A 16711-nucleotide genomic window follows, 5' to 3' on the forward strand; every position below is an offset into this window, starting at 1 on the left:
CCGTATTTTCCAGACTATAGAGCGAATATTTGTAGGTACGACTACAAGTCGTACCTACAAATATTTTGAAAAAAAAAAAAAAAAAAAAAAAACAAAAAAAAAAAAAAAACCTGGAAACGTACATATAAATCGCACAGGGCTAATAAAGCCCGCTGGTATCTCCACCGCTCTCGGTTTTCCATAAGGAAGTAGCAGAGGGTAGCAGAGGGCTGCGTCCTAATATATCTGCTGGATATATTAAGGACGCAGCCCTCCGTCTCCGAAGCCGCACCATGGTTTTGATCACGCCAAGCTTACGTGGTGCAGTGGCTCCATTTCTCCGTTTGAACACATTTCTCTAGGCTAGCATGAACAAGCACTAGTCTGTTGCTAGCATGTACTTGTTCTAAATGACAATTAGCGCGTTCTTCTTCGATTTCCAATTTTGACTTCCAATGATTCACTTTCTACTAAAGAGCCCCCTGCTGGTGGAAGAAAAATACACAGAAAAGCCGCAACGTGGGGAAAAAAGTAGCGGCTTATTGTCTGAAAAATACGGTACAAACAATTCTACCACTGCTTATTTAAGTAACAAATTTTTTAACTATTTTTTTCTCACATGTTCAGCGTGAAATATTACCGCACCTACTTTAGCAGGGGTTCCAACAACTATGTTTGCATCTCTAATTGAACACCGGGACCAGTGTCTGAGTTTGTGCCGCTCAGTGTAAGATTTGAGCTATGAAAAAGCGCAGCTTCATAACATTGAAAACAACAGCAGACACAGTATGAGAGCTGCAGAGCTTTATGTTATCAGTCTGTCACTTTTGTCTCCTGAAGGCAAAGTACAAAATGTTACCACTTTAACACTTCTGTCACCTGCAGGCAAACAATGTTAAAGTGGAACTTTTTCTCTCTCTCTCTTAAGCCTGACGGCTCTCTTCCTGCTAAGCTACAGTCATTAATGCAGCAAAGCCCCAACTCGAGAGGATAAATATACCTACGCAGAAATAATATTTAACTGATGGCTGCAAAATATTTTATTTACTGCATTTCTTAGCCTTCCATTTTTAGATTGAAATTTAAATCTTATCTATTCAGCAGGGAGATGGCGCAGGATGAAAACCAAGGTACAACAAAGCTCACTGCTCAGTCTAGACTATGCAGACTGTGTAAAAGGCTTTTGTCTTCAAAGTGACGCCTACATAAAATCTAAAACTTTACGCAAGTTGGAGCCAGATAAAAGTTAGCTGTGACTGACACTGAAAAAAAGTAGGTGAGAGGAAAGTTTCTTGAAAGTCTACCTGATTTCCTGTGCAGCCGCATTGTGGATGGCGTAGGTTTCGACGTGATATAAAACATAAAATAAAAAAGATTATATCTGGATTTTCGCAGTATTTTCATGACTAAACTCCAACTAGAACAAAACTTCAGAAACAGAATTGCGCGCCAGATTTTGCAGACGTAATGTTGGTGATGCAATCGGTCTTCCATTAAGTCCTAAACTTTTGCTGCTTTAACTTTTTATTCCCCCAAAATGATTGCAGTTTGATTAAATCCGCAGGTTCAGAGCTGTATTTTTATGTTTGTGCGTGTGTGCGTGTGTGTGTGTGTGTCCGTGTCTGTGTGTGTGTGGGCATTCACCCAGGGCAGACGGTGGCTGTCGGCCATGTGCAGGTCCCTCCTCCACTGCTGCGATGTCGGGTTCGGAGGCGTCGCCTTGCTGAGCGGGTGAGGGGGCTGCGGCACACGAAACTGTAGGAAGAATCACAAAGACCAACAAAGACCCAAGAGGGCCCAGGGTCAGGGGAGAGGCCAGGGGTCAAACACAAAGGTCATGAAGAGGAGTAAAGAGGAGACACATTTTGCATGCAAAGCGCAAACACACACACACACACACACACACACACACACACACACACGGTCTCCTATTAAAAGATGGATAATATCGGCTTTAAATCTGCGCTAACAGCTCTGAGTCTGTCAGAGGATGTAAACAAGCAGCTAATCCCTGAATGATATTACATACAGCTGCAGAAAGAGAAAACAGAAACAAGACCACAACAAACCAATCACTCAGGCTGCCATGAATGAGAGTGTGTTGTGATCTCACAATCATTGCACTGCACATCACTTCCTTTGATGCTGCTGATGATTTCCTATTTGATGCGATCAAATGAGTGAACATATCTGATCTGTCTACAGTTTAGTTTTAAAATGAGACGCATTCTGCCGTTCTACAGCATCCATGCCCCTAAACTTATTGAGATTTGGTCACTTTACAACTACAGACTTCACAGAAATTTAATGTAACTTATTATTTTTGCTACATTGTGTCCAGCTGCCTTCAGAAGTCACTTTATCATCAAACAGAGTCCAGCTTTGTGTAATTTAATCTCATTTAATCTCGTGTAAATCCCACTGCTCTGTGACAGTCTCTCTGGACGTCGGTACATGTGGTGGCAGCATGATACTGCGGGGATTGTGTATCTGTAGCACAGACAGGGAATCTGAGAAGAAATATATTAGAGGTTGCAAAAGACATGAGACTTGAGCGGAAGTGGCCTAGTCAAATTCCAGACCTGTATCCAATTAAGAATCAGGAAGCTATGTATCATTTTCTTTTCATTTCTCAGTTATGCATCACTTTGTGTTGATTTCTTAGATGAAAAGCCACTAAAAGACATTGATGTTTGTGGCTGTAACGTAATAAAATGTGAAAAAGGCTCTATGTTAAAAAGTCCTTGGCTGGTTAATGTTTTCTAAATGACATTCAGTCAGTAAAGTTCATTACAACAGACCTTGCCTTTGATTTTTACAAAATTGCAAACAGATGCTTTTTTAAAAAAAAGAAAAAGAAAAAAAAGAAAAAAAAGCAGAACTGGAAATCTATAAGTTACGATGCCTTGGGTTCCCCCATATACTCTGATTTAGGGTTTTTATTCTTTGCTTATAACCGAGTCAAGTTTTATTTGCAAAGCAGATTTAAGCAAGAAGGCATTCAGCTCATTCAGAGTTAAGTTTCAGTTTTTCTGTTTTAGAGGCATCCACTTTTAAAAAACCTGATTTTAATACTGACACATAAACCGTTAGAATATCTGCATCGAAATGGAGGAAATGGTGGAAAATGTGAAATTGAGCCTTAATGATGTGTACAATGACTAAGATATAAAGGTCAAGGTGACTGAACATCTTTTTTCCTTTGAAAAGGTTCATGATTGCGAACCACAGGAACTCCCCTGCACACGTGCAGCAAGTCATTTACAAATCCTGTTCCTCACCTCACTTTACCTACAAAGTAACATGTTACTTCAGCGGGGTCAAGCTCACAGAAAAAAAAAACTTCTTAAATTGTTAACAGAGAAGAATAAAAGCTAAATGTTTAAAAAGTATACTATATTTTAGTATACTGCAAGTATAAATGAAGATTCAATGGTCTTTAGCAAATGTCGCAGGAAGACAATATTTAGATCTTGCTATGTTTTTACAGAATTCTCTGCATCTTCTGTACTTCAAAAAATGATAATAATCTAAAAACCCGCATGATATGGTAAGACTGAACTAAATTGTAACTCTCACATTGTAATAAAGGGATGAAATTTGACTAAAATAACTCATTGTTCCTCTCTCTGCTTTTCTTTCTTAACAGTGGCTGTCCTCTGTCTGTCTGCAGCCTCTGTATTTCAGCTCTGACACAGTTACATCTCTCCTTGCTGCATTAACGGGTAATAAAATGACAAACACTCGGCTCAGGCCAGACTCAAATCGAGCTCATTCTTCATAACAACCTCTGACTTTATGGAAGAAACGGTACTTCAGTAATAAAGCCATAAATTCTCATTCCCCTCACTGCTCCCCATCTTCTTACTGAACAACACCATGAATAAAACATCAAATCATTCGGTTTCTGTGCCGCACAATATTCTCTATATGCTTCTCTATGAATAATGTAGTGGCGGGGCTTATTAATATGGGCTTTTCCTCGGCGGTGAGGTAATTCTGCGCTAACAAACAAACGTCGTATGAGCTCTGATGTTTGGCCGCTGGAAGCTGCAATGTGAGCGCAGGTTACATTCGCAGCCGCCTGCAAACGGCTGGCTGCACGGTGCAGCTCAGGGCTGTTGCCAAGTGATCTAACAGCAGCTGAGCTTTTCTATGTCTGTCATCCCACAACAACTGCGACAACGGCAGCATACATCTACAACGGCCTGCGCACTTATTGCCACTCCTGGAAAAGACGTGTAAAAAAAAAATTAAATAAATCTTACAATTTCCATGTTGGGTCGCAGTAGCATCGTCTCATAATGAGGAAATCTGCAGCAGGTTTCAAACTGAGGGATTTCCCGACTGCGTGTGATTAATGCAAGATAAACATGAGTTCTCAACCAGATGGGCTTGGCGTTATTACAATTGTTTTAAATATTTGCAGTATTATTGTTGTTACGAGTGAATAGCTGCCATCCTGTAGCCAATTTTACTACCTCTAAAAATTTTTTTAAGGGTAATAAAGAGATAATTTAGAGTCTAGTTTTGGGAAGTTGTGCAGCTGGAGACATTTTTACTCTTCCCTTTTTCCTTTCAGACGGTTGTTATGATGCGAAACCATGGTAACGTCTCAAAGACGCAAATAATATCTGAACTGCGACCCCAAATCACACAGGAGTCGAAAAGGAGGAGGAGGAGGAAGTCCGTGTTAGGTTGGGCATTTGTTGCACCGTTTATCATTTATGACAAGAATTTTGATTTATCTCAGGATTTATTCATTTCAATCAATAATGTAAAAAAAAAAAAACACAACACAAAACTAACAGTGTCATCATCTGAACTTATATTTTTACTATTTCAAGTCCATTTAAAATGGGAATGTTTTAACAATATTTCTGTTTGTGGTGCAATGAATGCTGTGCCATTTAGTTACCTAAAAAAGTCGTAATAAGTAGTTTTTTAATCATCTTCTTATTTTTTTTTTTTATCACAATAGTACCACAAAATATTGCAATAAAATTCTAAGTCCATATCACCCAACCCCAGTTCATACAGAAACGAGAACAAAGTCTCTCTGCCCGGCTTTCTAACTATAAGGCCGGACAGAGACTTAAAGAGAAGCGGCAAAAGCAAATGAGGTGGATTAGCAGTGCTGACCACCAGTTGATGGTGTCATCCAGAAGATGTCAGGTAGCAACAGCGTCTTCAGTCAAAGTTCAGTCAGAGGCTGACATGAGTGACAACAATGTTTAGTAAAATATTCTTGAATTGAACTGAAGACCAAAACACATCTGGAAACGTGAATGGTATGTGCTCTTGTCTTTCCCATTTTGAAAAGTGGCAAAAAAAATTTTACCTCAATGAATCTTATTTCTACCTAATGGAAATATGAAGATTTGATGTTCAGAGAATAAATTAAAAATTATTTTGCCACATTTAATTCAGAGCTGTTAGAAGAGCCAATGTATGAACCAACCACTGATTAACAAAAGTAACTTTACGTGCTGCAATAGTAGATTCATTTATTCAAGGTTTTTCTTTTTTTTTTATTACACAGAGTGCAGCAAAATGTGGATGCTGCTGTAGCTTTATGCCATGAAGGCTGCGTTTTTCTAATGGAAATTTCCATCCATCTTCCTTGAGCAGTTCATTATCATAAATTTCACAATATATCTGATTATTGGGGCTTATAGCAGCACCTGCTACTGTTACTGGCTCAGTTTATTATTCAATTAATTTTCAGATCAGTCTGTCATGTGATTTTGTTTTACAGAGTTTCTGAAAGTGACTTTTTCGCACCGATTTACTCTCAAAAGCAATTTGTTTTCTAAGATACGAGAGAAAAGAAAAACAAGCTTTTGACAGAGAATCTCACTCTTCAGGTAGAGAGATGTGCACACACATTCATAAATTCAAAACGGGCATTTAGTGTGTTTGAATTGCTTTCGGTGTTTAAGTGTTTACCCTTAATAATCTAATAAAATTAAATACTTCTACAAGCCTCAGCCAAGGTGATAATTTTAACTTTTGTGGCGCATTGTAGCGACGTCAGATTGTGGTTTCTCGACACAAGATACAGATACCGCTTCTTTCATGTGGAAAAAGACTTTTTTTTTTCTTTTTACACGCCGCTTTTAAAAATACCAGTCTTGCCATGTGCTGCGTTCAACTCAAAGCGTGATGTGTTTTAAATCTAGACTGTGCACCACCACCCGTTCAAATTCGCCCTGATCCTGCTGGCTCTTTGCGGCACAAAACTGAGCTATTCCAAAACTGCGTGGTTGGTCAATCAGCAGAGTCTACGGCTCAGAAAACACCGATGAGCCGCTTCAGTGACTCAGTAACATCCAAGCTTAAACGAGGACATCACTCCTCATGTGCGAGTTCTTTATCTATTTTTCTGACGTGTCCACAGAGGATCTGCGTCTGAGTCCTTTTTAAAGACACTATCCAGCGGGGAACTCAACAGAGATACGAAGGGTCTTTTTAAAAGTCTAAATTTTAGCCATTTCTCAGTCGATACGCCCGTGGTGTTGCTCGGCAGTCACACGGCAGCGCAGCGGCTCGCTCTCGGTGAAGGAAACAAGAGAGGTTAGAAATCGAAGCGCACCGCTTTGCTTCAGGTGCCTCTGCCCGGGTGGAGTAAGTGATATTGATTCATACCGCAGAATGGGGAGGAAATTTGTTTATTGTAACTGGAAATAAGACCGAAAATAGCTAGAAGGGGAACTCTGAGGAGACAGGACGCCTCATCAAATGTTCTTCGAGAAACAAAACTACACCGCAGACTAATCCGCGTCAAGATGTGGATTAATCTGATTAAGAATATTTACACAAATGATGCGCTAATGATGTTTTTTTGTTTAATTTCAAACAGGTGTAACCTGCACACTCTTCTGTAAAGCGGATAGTGTCAGTTATCGGGACTGAATGCAGCTCCTCTACAAATACTTTAAAATTTAACAGCATTAAATGATGACAAAGGACAGAAACTGAGCTCACATCAGATTCCTGGTTTATGTTGATTTTAACGTCCTTTTTTGTGGCTTATAAGTTATTACTAGTCATTGCCTGGCATGTCTACGGGATTAGCTCTTATTGTAGAAGCAATCTTGTTCTCTGAGTTCTTCTACTAAAATAAAAAGTGAGAACAAAAACATGTGGTGAGGCGTTATTTTCATATTACAGCTCATGGAACTTTATCTTACATTAATATCTGTGGTTTTTATCCACTTTCAAAGAGACTTTGCATTGATTCTTTCCTTCTCTTTTCATTTCTTTTTGCGAGAAGGATTTTAAAACATATTCTTTTAAGAAATTAATTACGTGTTTACCTCATTAGTGTTTTGTTTTTGTTGATGTTTGGTTTTTGTTCTGTTTTTATCTTATGCAAATTGTCCGGCGTTGCCCTAGTTGAGTCTGAAAAGAGTCCGAAGAATAATCGATTCAGTGAGAATAGCTGCAGGGGATTCTTTGTCTCTCCAACTGAGGCTGGATTCTGAAACTTGAAAATTTCCATGACTTACTGACGAATTATGTTTTCCATTCTGCACAAACCGAAGCGGAAAAACAAGTTTACAAATTGTTGGTTCTGTCATAATTCTCTGATGCGATTTGGAAGACGGGAAAGAGAAGTAAACCAGATATATGCTTTTAATGAAATATTACAAAATCATTAATCATTCATTTTGTGCAAACCTGCTGTAACTTTGGGGATTAATACAGCTTAAAGAATAAAGCTACTATTTCTTAAGCCATGCATTTGCTCATAAGATGATAGGATACAGAATTAATTTCAGTTTCAAACTTCAGATCACCTCACTACAAATTATCAAAAATATTTCATCATAAAAGCACACATACTGTAGATCTGATGGTCTAATTCATTTTTTATGGAAACAGTACTTTGTACTGTTTTATTTTGTTGTATTTTAACATAGTCAACCAATAAACAGCTATTAGAAAATCATAATGTGAAACGTTTCGTTTCATCAGCGCTAGGCACAATGTCGCATCTCACTTCAGTGCTTTCTGGTTCCAGGTTAGGGAAACCAGTGGGATTTGCTAATCGATGTGGTGCTAATTACTGGAGGCAATGCGAGCCAATAATGTAATTATTACCTTTTTCTAAAATCAAAAACTAAAAGGAAAAACAGTCATAGAGAGGATGCCCGGTACTGTTTGCACTGCTGTCAGAAGTGGCTATGAACACATCATATTTGCAACTTTTACGACTGCCGACAGTCCTAGTCGAGTTTTGACTTCAAGGGAAATTGCTGTTGTTAAAGTTTGACTGGAAGCTCAGAAAATCCAGCTTTGGGTTATGAAACAGTTACTGCAACATTTTGGGTAATTTATTTTCTACAGATAAAAAAAAAACCATAAAAATTGTTTAGGAAAAACTAGTTTGATGCAGAAAAGTTTTCATGTGTATCTAACCACCAATCCGTTGTAATCTGCGCGTGTACAATCAACCTGTGTGGCCAAAACCCGGTCCAACCAGGCGGCCCCTCCTAAATCCAGTCCTGCTGGGGGTTGTTTAAAAAATTTCCCACCAGTAACTCAGGAAAGATCCTGCCGCAGCTTAAACCAGACGCTTTTTGGAGCGCGCACCTTCCGGGGGTCACGCTTTGACACAGCCGTGCGCGGCGTCACAGACGCCAACTAACCTGATTGGTGGAGGTGAAGTCGAGGCCTGCCTCTGGCATACCCAGGAACATGGTGTCCCCGTCCAGCTGGAGAGAACAAAAGCAAGAGAAACAATGTCAACAAACTGAAAAATCAAACACAGCAAACAGAGAGCAGCCAGCCTCCAGTGAGACGGAGGTAACAGATTAACTGGCAAGCAGTCAGAACCATTTTCTGTCTTTCTTCTCCTTCTGACGCCGAAGGCCCTCTTGTAGTCCGTCTGTGTGTGTTTAAAAAGGTTAGTTTTATAAAATAGATTTCGTTTTTCCAACAAATTTAACTGATGAACAAAAACCCCACAAAGGAGAGCGAAGCAGTACATAAAGTGCTCAATAAATTGTACATCTAGTTGGACCAAAAATCTCTTATCAAACAAAAAGACTTTTAAGTTTCACACCAGTCCTAGTTTGTTCTTGGTCTGACCGACGGCGTCTTGTTTAAAGGAGTTAAGTCAACTAGCTGGTAATTTAAAATAAGATAATGTTTTTATTTTCCAACGAGTCAAACATGAAAACATATTTGTTATAACTTACATGGGACATTTTTCTTAGTATAGAGCATGACCTTTACCAAACTTCCTCTATTACCAGAACCACACTTCCTCCTTCCTTTTCATTTGTTTTAACTTGTCCAAAGGTATTAATGTCATGTGTTACACACATTTAATGTCAGCTCATTAAGAGGAGTTAATGAACATAGTAGAGGAGTGTTTTAAACTAGACATTCATTTCAGCTTTTCTTTTTCTTTTACCTCATGTAATTCATCTGATTTCATATCAGCCATGCATCAACTGCTGTGCATTTTTCACATCCATTTTGACATGTTGAAGTAATTTTCAATCTACTGCAAGGAAATATAGTTATATGCGTCCAAGTAACAGTATTTACCACCTGGAGGCCACTTAGACTCGTTTTAAATTGATGAGGAGTCAAAATCTGTCATATTTCATGAGTCAGTTGGTTTAAACGGGAATCAGAATCACTATCGATGAAAATATGCACTTATGATACGCACCTAATTAAATTGCTGGACTAGTGCTTTTCGTCCAATGCAAGATGGAGCGTAGTCTGGATGGATGTGACGTGTCCGATTTATTCACATCATTTATGAAAATGCTAAGAAAATTATACGCACACAGTTGTTTCAGTAGGAAGTTGTTTGTTTATGTAGAAAAAGACAAAGGTAAAGTACAAAATGAACAGTTATTTGTGCTGTTTTCAAAACAACAGTAATATAATGATGCAAAGAGGTAAATAAATATGTGGAGAAGGCAGCTTTGACGTTCTTATTTATGAGGATATCAAACCTTTTCACTGATATGCTCTTTATACAGTAACAGTAGCGTAACAAGCTGATGTTAGATTAGCAAATAGATGTTTGCCAGCAGCAGTTTCAAACCATTGTTACCTTAATATAAAGTATCTACACCGTGACTTTCTGAGTTTTTCACCAGCAGAAATATTTCTGTCTTTTTGTAAGTCAGCTGAACAAGAAGTGGTCAGCAGGGGCGGAACTGGACTTTGCTGCTTCATGCTTCAAACAGAGACGGCTTTATTCACTTTCTTCACGTTGGAAAACTATAGCAGTTTCTGAAAACATTACATTTCAGAAACGTGGAATTTATTGAAACAGCAACCCGACTGTGTTTGTTTAAAATACAAAACGAGAAGTCAAAGTCTAATCAAAAAAATGTAACGTCAATATAACCAGTTTCTACCAGCACTGCTTTAAAAGACACCAAATGCCACAATCTATATGCAGCAGTGTTGCATTTATTGATTTTTACTCTTGAAGCCTAACTTCCAACCCAAAGAGAGACCAAACACATCCATATTTGCATGCTGAGCCAAATTCAAATAATTCGCGGTATCCTGGGTACATAATCATTGTTTCAGTTGACAAACACAAGAGGAACATTTGAACAGGTGGGCAGAAGCAAAGCACTGACTTGTGTACACACACGCACACACACACACACACACACACACACACACACACATTAAGGTGGACAGACAGGTGTAGCTGCCCTATCCATTCGCCAGCTGTTGGGTATTATGCAAACGAGGTGTAGAATTACAGAGCAAACAGAAAGCCAAAAGGAACAAACAGACACTGTGATGGACAGGATGTTGGTTTGGAGCATTTACAGTTAAGTTTTAGCGCTCTACGCAGAACAGTTTCACATATCAATACAATAACAACAATAAGAGGAAGACGCACATTTTCCATCCCTCTGAATCATTCTGCTCTCAGCGAGAACATCTACACAGAGAGGGGAGGGAGGAGAGCGTCTGACCTCAGTGTTGAATAACTTTCCTCCATTCACTAACAGAGCCGGTCACACAAGACTTCTAGCAGAAGTTCACACAAACCTAGAGGAAGAACAAAACACTAAGAAATCCTGAGTAAATAAAGTCTCCTTGCAATAAAATCTATGGCCCACATACATGCTTTCAGAAATGCCAAGAAAGACCAAATATTTGATATTTCTAAGTCCTAATTTCACACCACTTTTAAGTCCAAAATGTTCCAGTTATTTGGAGCTTTTATTTACATTCCAGGTTGCAGCGTGGCAACATTTTTAATGTTTTCAAAATGACAGACAATATCCAGCAATATTAGATTTCAATTTGTGCTGTTGGTCTCTTTCTCTCTCTTTGACACATGCAGAAAAAAACATATGGTAAATGGTTCAAAAATTAAAAAAAATTTGTTTGAGTTAATGTTAGATTCAGATTTAAAGCTGTGCGACCGCAGCAAAGTAGTTCTCCAACTTGACCAAGGTGCTGCTTCTTTCTGAAACACAAAAAACTAAACAGCACACAGTCGCCGATGTTACAATACTCTCCCTCTCCACATGCCATCAGAAATACCAAATGCTGAGCTTTCAAGGATTATTCTGTTATTTTAAATCTAAACTTGAACAATACCTTCAGTAGATCACTACTTATATTTATTTTTTTAAAATAGCCATGATTATACTCTGCTTCTCGTATCTTTACATTTCATCTTACACTGTGTTGTAAACTAGGACTAATCATGACGAACTACTCTGACTGCAGAACTCCTCAGTAAACTCAAGCTCTCAATCCCAGTCGTATATTTGGTGAGACTTGTTGCTGTTAAAGTCAGAAACAGTTTTGAGAAGCATCCAAATTAGTTTTTATTATTTTTGTTCCCCAGTATCTGCTTCAAATACTCACTGTTAAGGTTTTGTGAATCCAAAGCAGGAAGATATTAACACTGCATACTTATACTTTATTTGTATCATCATCCCGGTTTGCCCTCATTTAATCGCATGTTTTCTTGATATCATGCAGCTCTGCTGTAAACCATCTTTGACTTTTATAAATGCTGTGTTGGGGATTGACGTTTTCCTTTTATAGGCCAATATGAGATTCACACGGACTGATCATGCACTACTGTATTTTACAGTAAAATAGTATTTAATGAAAAACTTTGAACAAAAAAGACTATGACATAACTCCTTATTGGTTAACACAAGGATGACAATTGAGTATAGATTGTAAAATCTGCTTCTAGTTAAAGTTTTAAAACGCGATGGTGGATTTATCATCATAAAGGAAACAAGACAGATTTCTTTCATCGGGAGAATATGATGGAAATGTTTGTTTTTATTGTTTTTTTTTTTGTGGTTTTGAAACAAATTTTGAAACTCGGCATGCCTCGACACCAGTAAGCGGCTCGTGTCTGATCTGTTTTTTTCCCTCCTGCCTCATTTCCTGTGTAAGAATGTTACAGAGCTGGTAACAGAATGTGCTCAGAAAGAACCTTCAGTCCAGTAAGACCAGCAAGAGCACAAGCCCAAAGCTTCTTCAGAACCAGTTAAACCTGCTTCTGATCGGGGCCAAAGGTCAACCTGGAAAACAAGAACAAGGAACCTGACTGGAAGTCAGAATATATGTTCGCTTTTTGGGGACACACTGGACCAGAATCAGCAAACATGCGTGAAGCTCTTGCAATAAACGTTAAAAGGTCAGATATGGTTCTGAGCAGAAAAAAAAAAAAAAAAAAACGAACAAGCAGCATTTACTTCTTCCTTTCAAACAACACAGACAGAGAGAAACTCATGAACTTGAACTATACACTTAATCACATTCAATTATGTAATTTCCCTAAATGTATTGGTGAAGAAAAATAGAAGCAGTTTCAGAGTCCCTTAATCAGATTGTATCAGGGCGCAGTTAGATTCATTTGCACAGAGTAAACAAAATGGAAATGTGTTTGTGTAATCCCAGGGACAAATATAGGTCTCAACTCACAGTAAGAACGGTCAGAGGAGAGGAGAGCAGAAAGAATGGGGACAGAGGCAAAAAAAAAAAAAAAAAGGCCAGAAGAGAGAAACAGTGATGATTTCTTTTCAGTGAGCGCTCAGTGAGTGGAACCTATTACGTTCCTCATTAACTCAGAGGGACACGAGGACAGAGATGGATCTCAGTAGCTGTCACTTCCTTTAACTTTACATCTGCCTGCTCCACACTTTTGTTCGAACGACGAATCTAAAACCAGCACCGGTTTAAATATTAAAAGCTTTTTTTAACGTCGAAGCCTCACCGCTGTATGTCTTCTGTCATATCAGTTGAGTAAATGTTTTTCTCAAAGCGCGTAGTTGGAAGTGCTTGGCACCAGTCCTGCTTTAAAAAAAAAAAAAAAAAATGGAAAAATGCTGTTTTAATAAAGTGTAGACATTGCTTTCATTTTGGACTCTATATCTTTTATTGTTTTAAGTTTATGTGTGATGGGATTAGACGAGTTCTGTACTGTCTTCTGTCTGCCTCTCTCGTCCATAAAAGACATTTCCTGACGGACTGTTTGGAGAAGTGAATCAAGTCTGTTTTACATTAACACGACACCTACTGATATCTGTGACGCCTCAAGATTTCAAAAGTAACACTAGTTGTGTTAACTAGACGCAAGTCTTTGACTTTAAACACAATAAAACACAACTGCAACGAATCCCCGCCTCCATTTGTGGATTTTCCTGCGGAACATGGCTCCAAATTATTTGAGAAAAATTCATGATTTTTTGAATATATCTAAAATATTCAGTAGCAAATGCACTAGCCCCAATGCTACATGGCTACAGGCAAAGCAGTCAGTCTAGGAGCACCATTGGCCTGACTGGCTCTTCCTCTAGCCGTTAGCTTCTGTGGCTGTGCTAAAGCATTAACATGCATATTAATATTTGGTGTTTGAACTATTAGAACATAAATGGTCGTAGAGAAACTCACTAGTATGTGTGGAATTATCTAAATTTTAACTTCAACAGATGCTAAAACCTAAACTAATATTTAGTGGGAGCTTCACCCTATTCAGATTACTGTAATTCTAGCTAAGATATCAATTTCCATTTATTTAGAGAAGATGCTAATATCCCTAAACCTCCTTCCCTCACTGCTTTCCCTCAAAGCTGAAAGTCGGGTCTCTTTTTTCCCCCCACTTGCTTTCCCAGCCTCTGACAAACTCATTAATCCCATTTGTCACCTAAACATACTCACATCCACAGCAACGATTAAAAAGTTTAAAACAACTAAAGTTGTGACAATCAACCCTTGACACAAACACGAAGTTCAGTTCAGCTAGCAGAGACGCACAGAAACCAAAACGGCAGAGGAGGCAAAAAGAAAGAAAGAAAAGAAAAAATTCCACATCGGCTTTCTCCAACGTTTTGCACAAAATGGTGCGATTGTGCAGTAGCTTAGCTGTGGTCCAGTGAATACTTGGGAATTTCTTTCGGTGTCATTTGTCCAACAAAGCCTTTTCACATGGAAACATGATGTTGTTTTAAAATCCTATGCAAACATATTATCAACAGTGATGCAAAATCGTAACCTTTAGGCCTCCATGAGAACACGGACATTTTCCAGCCGGACAATGTTTTACTTTGTTTTAAATTTAAAATGAGGCAGCAGGTCAGAACTGAAGCAGCATTTTAGCTCGATTTTGAGCATGCGGTGGTTTTTCAATGAAAACACGTGGCTTTGGGTGTTGTTCATTGCATATATGATTCAAAAATATACTTTGCATCCTTTAATGATTCACGAAAGAGCAACTTTTTTTTATCAGTACTTACTTTGTATCAAATCTTTGAGCAAGAGGACTAAAAAAAGATTGCCCGTGTTTTGTAGTAAACCCGAATTACCTCTCCGCTCTCCCTCCCCATGCCCATCTCTTTCTCTCCCTCTCATATCTCTGCAGCTCACTCTCCATTTCTGTGTGTGTACGTCTGTATTTGTGTGGGTAAAGCAAAGGTTTGAATAACAAGCAGCCCGCTAAGTGGGTCAGGGTCGGAGGAAGGGGGAGAAGGAAGGGGGAGAGAGAGACTATTAGGATGACAGACAAGGACAAAGGGGGGAAAAAGAGAGGAATACTGCGTATCAAGGAAAAGAGGAGAGAGAGAGAGCAGAAAAAGGAGGAGCCGCTGAGAAATGGAATGTGCAGTGAGAGAGAGATGGAGAAAGAGGTAAAGGGCGACTTTATGTGAGCAGAGTGAAACAGAGTGAGACGATAGGATAAAAATGGAAAGAGTGTGATTTTACTCCATTTCCCAGAAACAAGACTGCGGTCTGGTTACCTCTTGAGCTAAATCAGGGTACTCATAAAAGCTTTTAGAAAGAAGAAGAAGAAGAAGAAGGAAAAAAAAGAAAAAACAAATTAACGGACATTTTATTCCATCAGAAAATGTTTCGATTGAGTCATATAATCTGAAATGAGAGGTAAGAAGTGGAATTTCTATGTGGCCTCACAGCTGAAAACGTCTATTTTTAAAAGCACAAAAACAGACAATTAGAAGCTTGAAATCAATGAAGCTTGTTAAGTGACTTTGCAACATGTCTATCATGATCAAATGTCTTATGCGGGCGAGAATATTTGCAACTTCCTTCTGCACCAGAGTGAAAACTGTGACATGTGTCCAAAATGCCTCGTTACTTTCAGCACTTCAAAGGTTTGGGTCATGTGTGGGTCCGGGATCGGTGGATTTCCTCTGACACTGAGTCGACCGAGGGGGGAAACAAATCAACACAGAAGACTGCACATTGAGAAATAGATGGAGAGAAAAAAGAGTCATGAGTGGCTTTGTGAGTGTGGAAAAGGCAGATTCACCCAGCAGTGGTAGTTCAGTTCAGCAACTGTTTATCTGTCTTATCTGTGTCACCCTGACAACAACATAAACATGGTTTTATTGGCTAAATGTATCCACCCTGGCTGTAAATCTAGATTGGATGTGCGTGGGCAAACACTTTTCTGTATGTGCAGAGGGGAGGGGGGAAAAAAACGACATTTCTTAAAACGGAGCTTTAATCATGAGTTTAATTATTTTTGAGCTAACAAAGTGGTTCGCATTTCAACAGTGTGTTTACAGTGAAGCCCAGTCTAATTTAGTTTTTGCCTCTCGCAGTATGACAAGTCTGTGTGATTTCCTCCCAACCCCCGGCCGTGTAAATTAAAGCATAATGTTTATTATGGCCGATAAAGGTTTGTTTAGTTTCTGTGACAGCTTAAAGATCTTCTCTTATGCCACAATTAATCATCGACTCAGATCACAAATATGTTCAAATGGAAAACACACTCATATTGCTACTCAAGCCAGTATTTTACCAATTTACGTCATACAGTTTTCTCCCATTAAGAGGAGGAAGACTGTAATCTGTTAGCAAAAGATGAAAGATTGTTGCTTGTGTTTGCTTAATTTTGGCTGTTTTATTAGCTAGGGGTGGGACAGAGGCAATCTGGTATTGTTTTTGGACAATTCTTGGACTGGATGTCAGGCTGGTGGCACTGATCCAGTCTCAGTGGTTCTGTGTTGCCCCAAGTGACCTAAAGCATATATATATATATATATATATTGCATCTGTCCCATGAAAATGGCTGGAGGCTTTATTGGCTGTTTCTCAACTTATCAGAAACACAACAATACAATCCTAGTCTTATCAGAGATAAGTATCCTGGGCGCTACCAGGAAATGCTCTTCGGTGTGGATGCTGTTACTTAAAAAAGGGGGGTGAAGTGAAGTGAAAAATGAACTTTTTCAGTATA

General features: G+C 38.8%; 1 protein-coding gene across 2 annotated transcripts in view; it reads right to left on the reverse strand.

The window, feature by feature from the left end:
* LOC103146982 (thymocyte selection-associated high mobility group box protein TOX-like) overlaps window positions 1-16711 on the reverse strand; it is a 53817-nt gene that overhangs the window by 25482 nt on the left and 11624 nt on the right. For both annotated transcript variants that reach the window (XM_007565100.2, XM_007565099.2), the window contains exons 2-3: window positions 8634-8699; window positions 1624-1734 (exon numbers count right to left, since the gene is read on the reverse strand). In XM_007565100.2, coding sequence (XP_007565162.1) covers window positions 1624-1734; window positions 8634-8699 — 177 coding nt within the window. The remainder of the gene's footprint in view (window positions 1-1623; window positions 1735-8633; window positions 8700-16711) is intronic.

Source organism: Poecilia formosa, unplaced genomic scaffold (assembly GCF_000485575.1).
Source record: "Poecilia formosa unplaced genomic scaffold, Poecilia_formosa-5.1.2 Scaffold172, whole genome shotgun sequence".
In the NCBI taxonomy this organism is placed as follows: Eukaryota; Metazoa; Chordata; class Actinopteri; order Cyprinodontiformes; family Poeciliidae; genus Poecilia; species Poecilia formosa.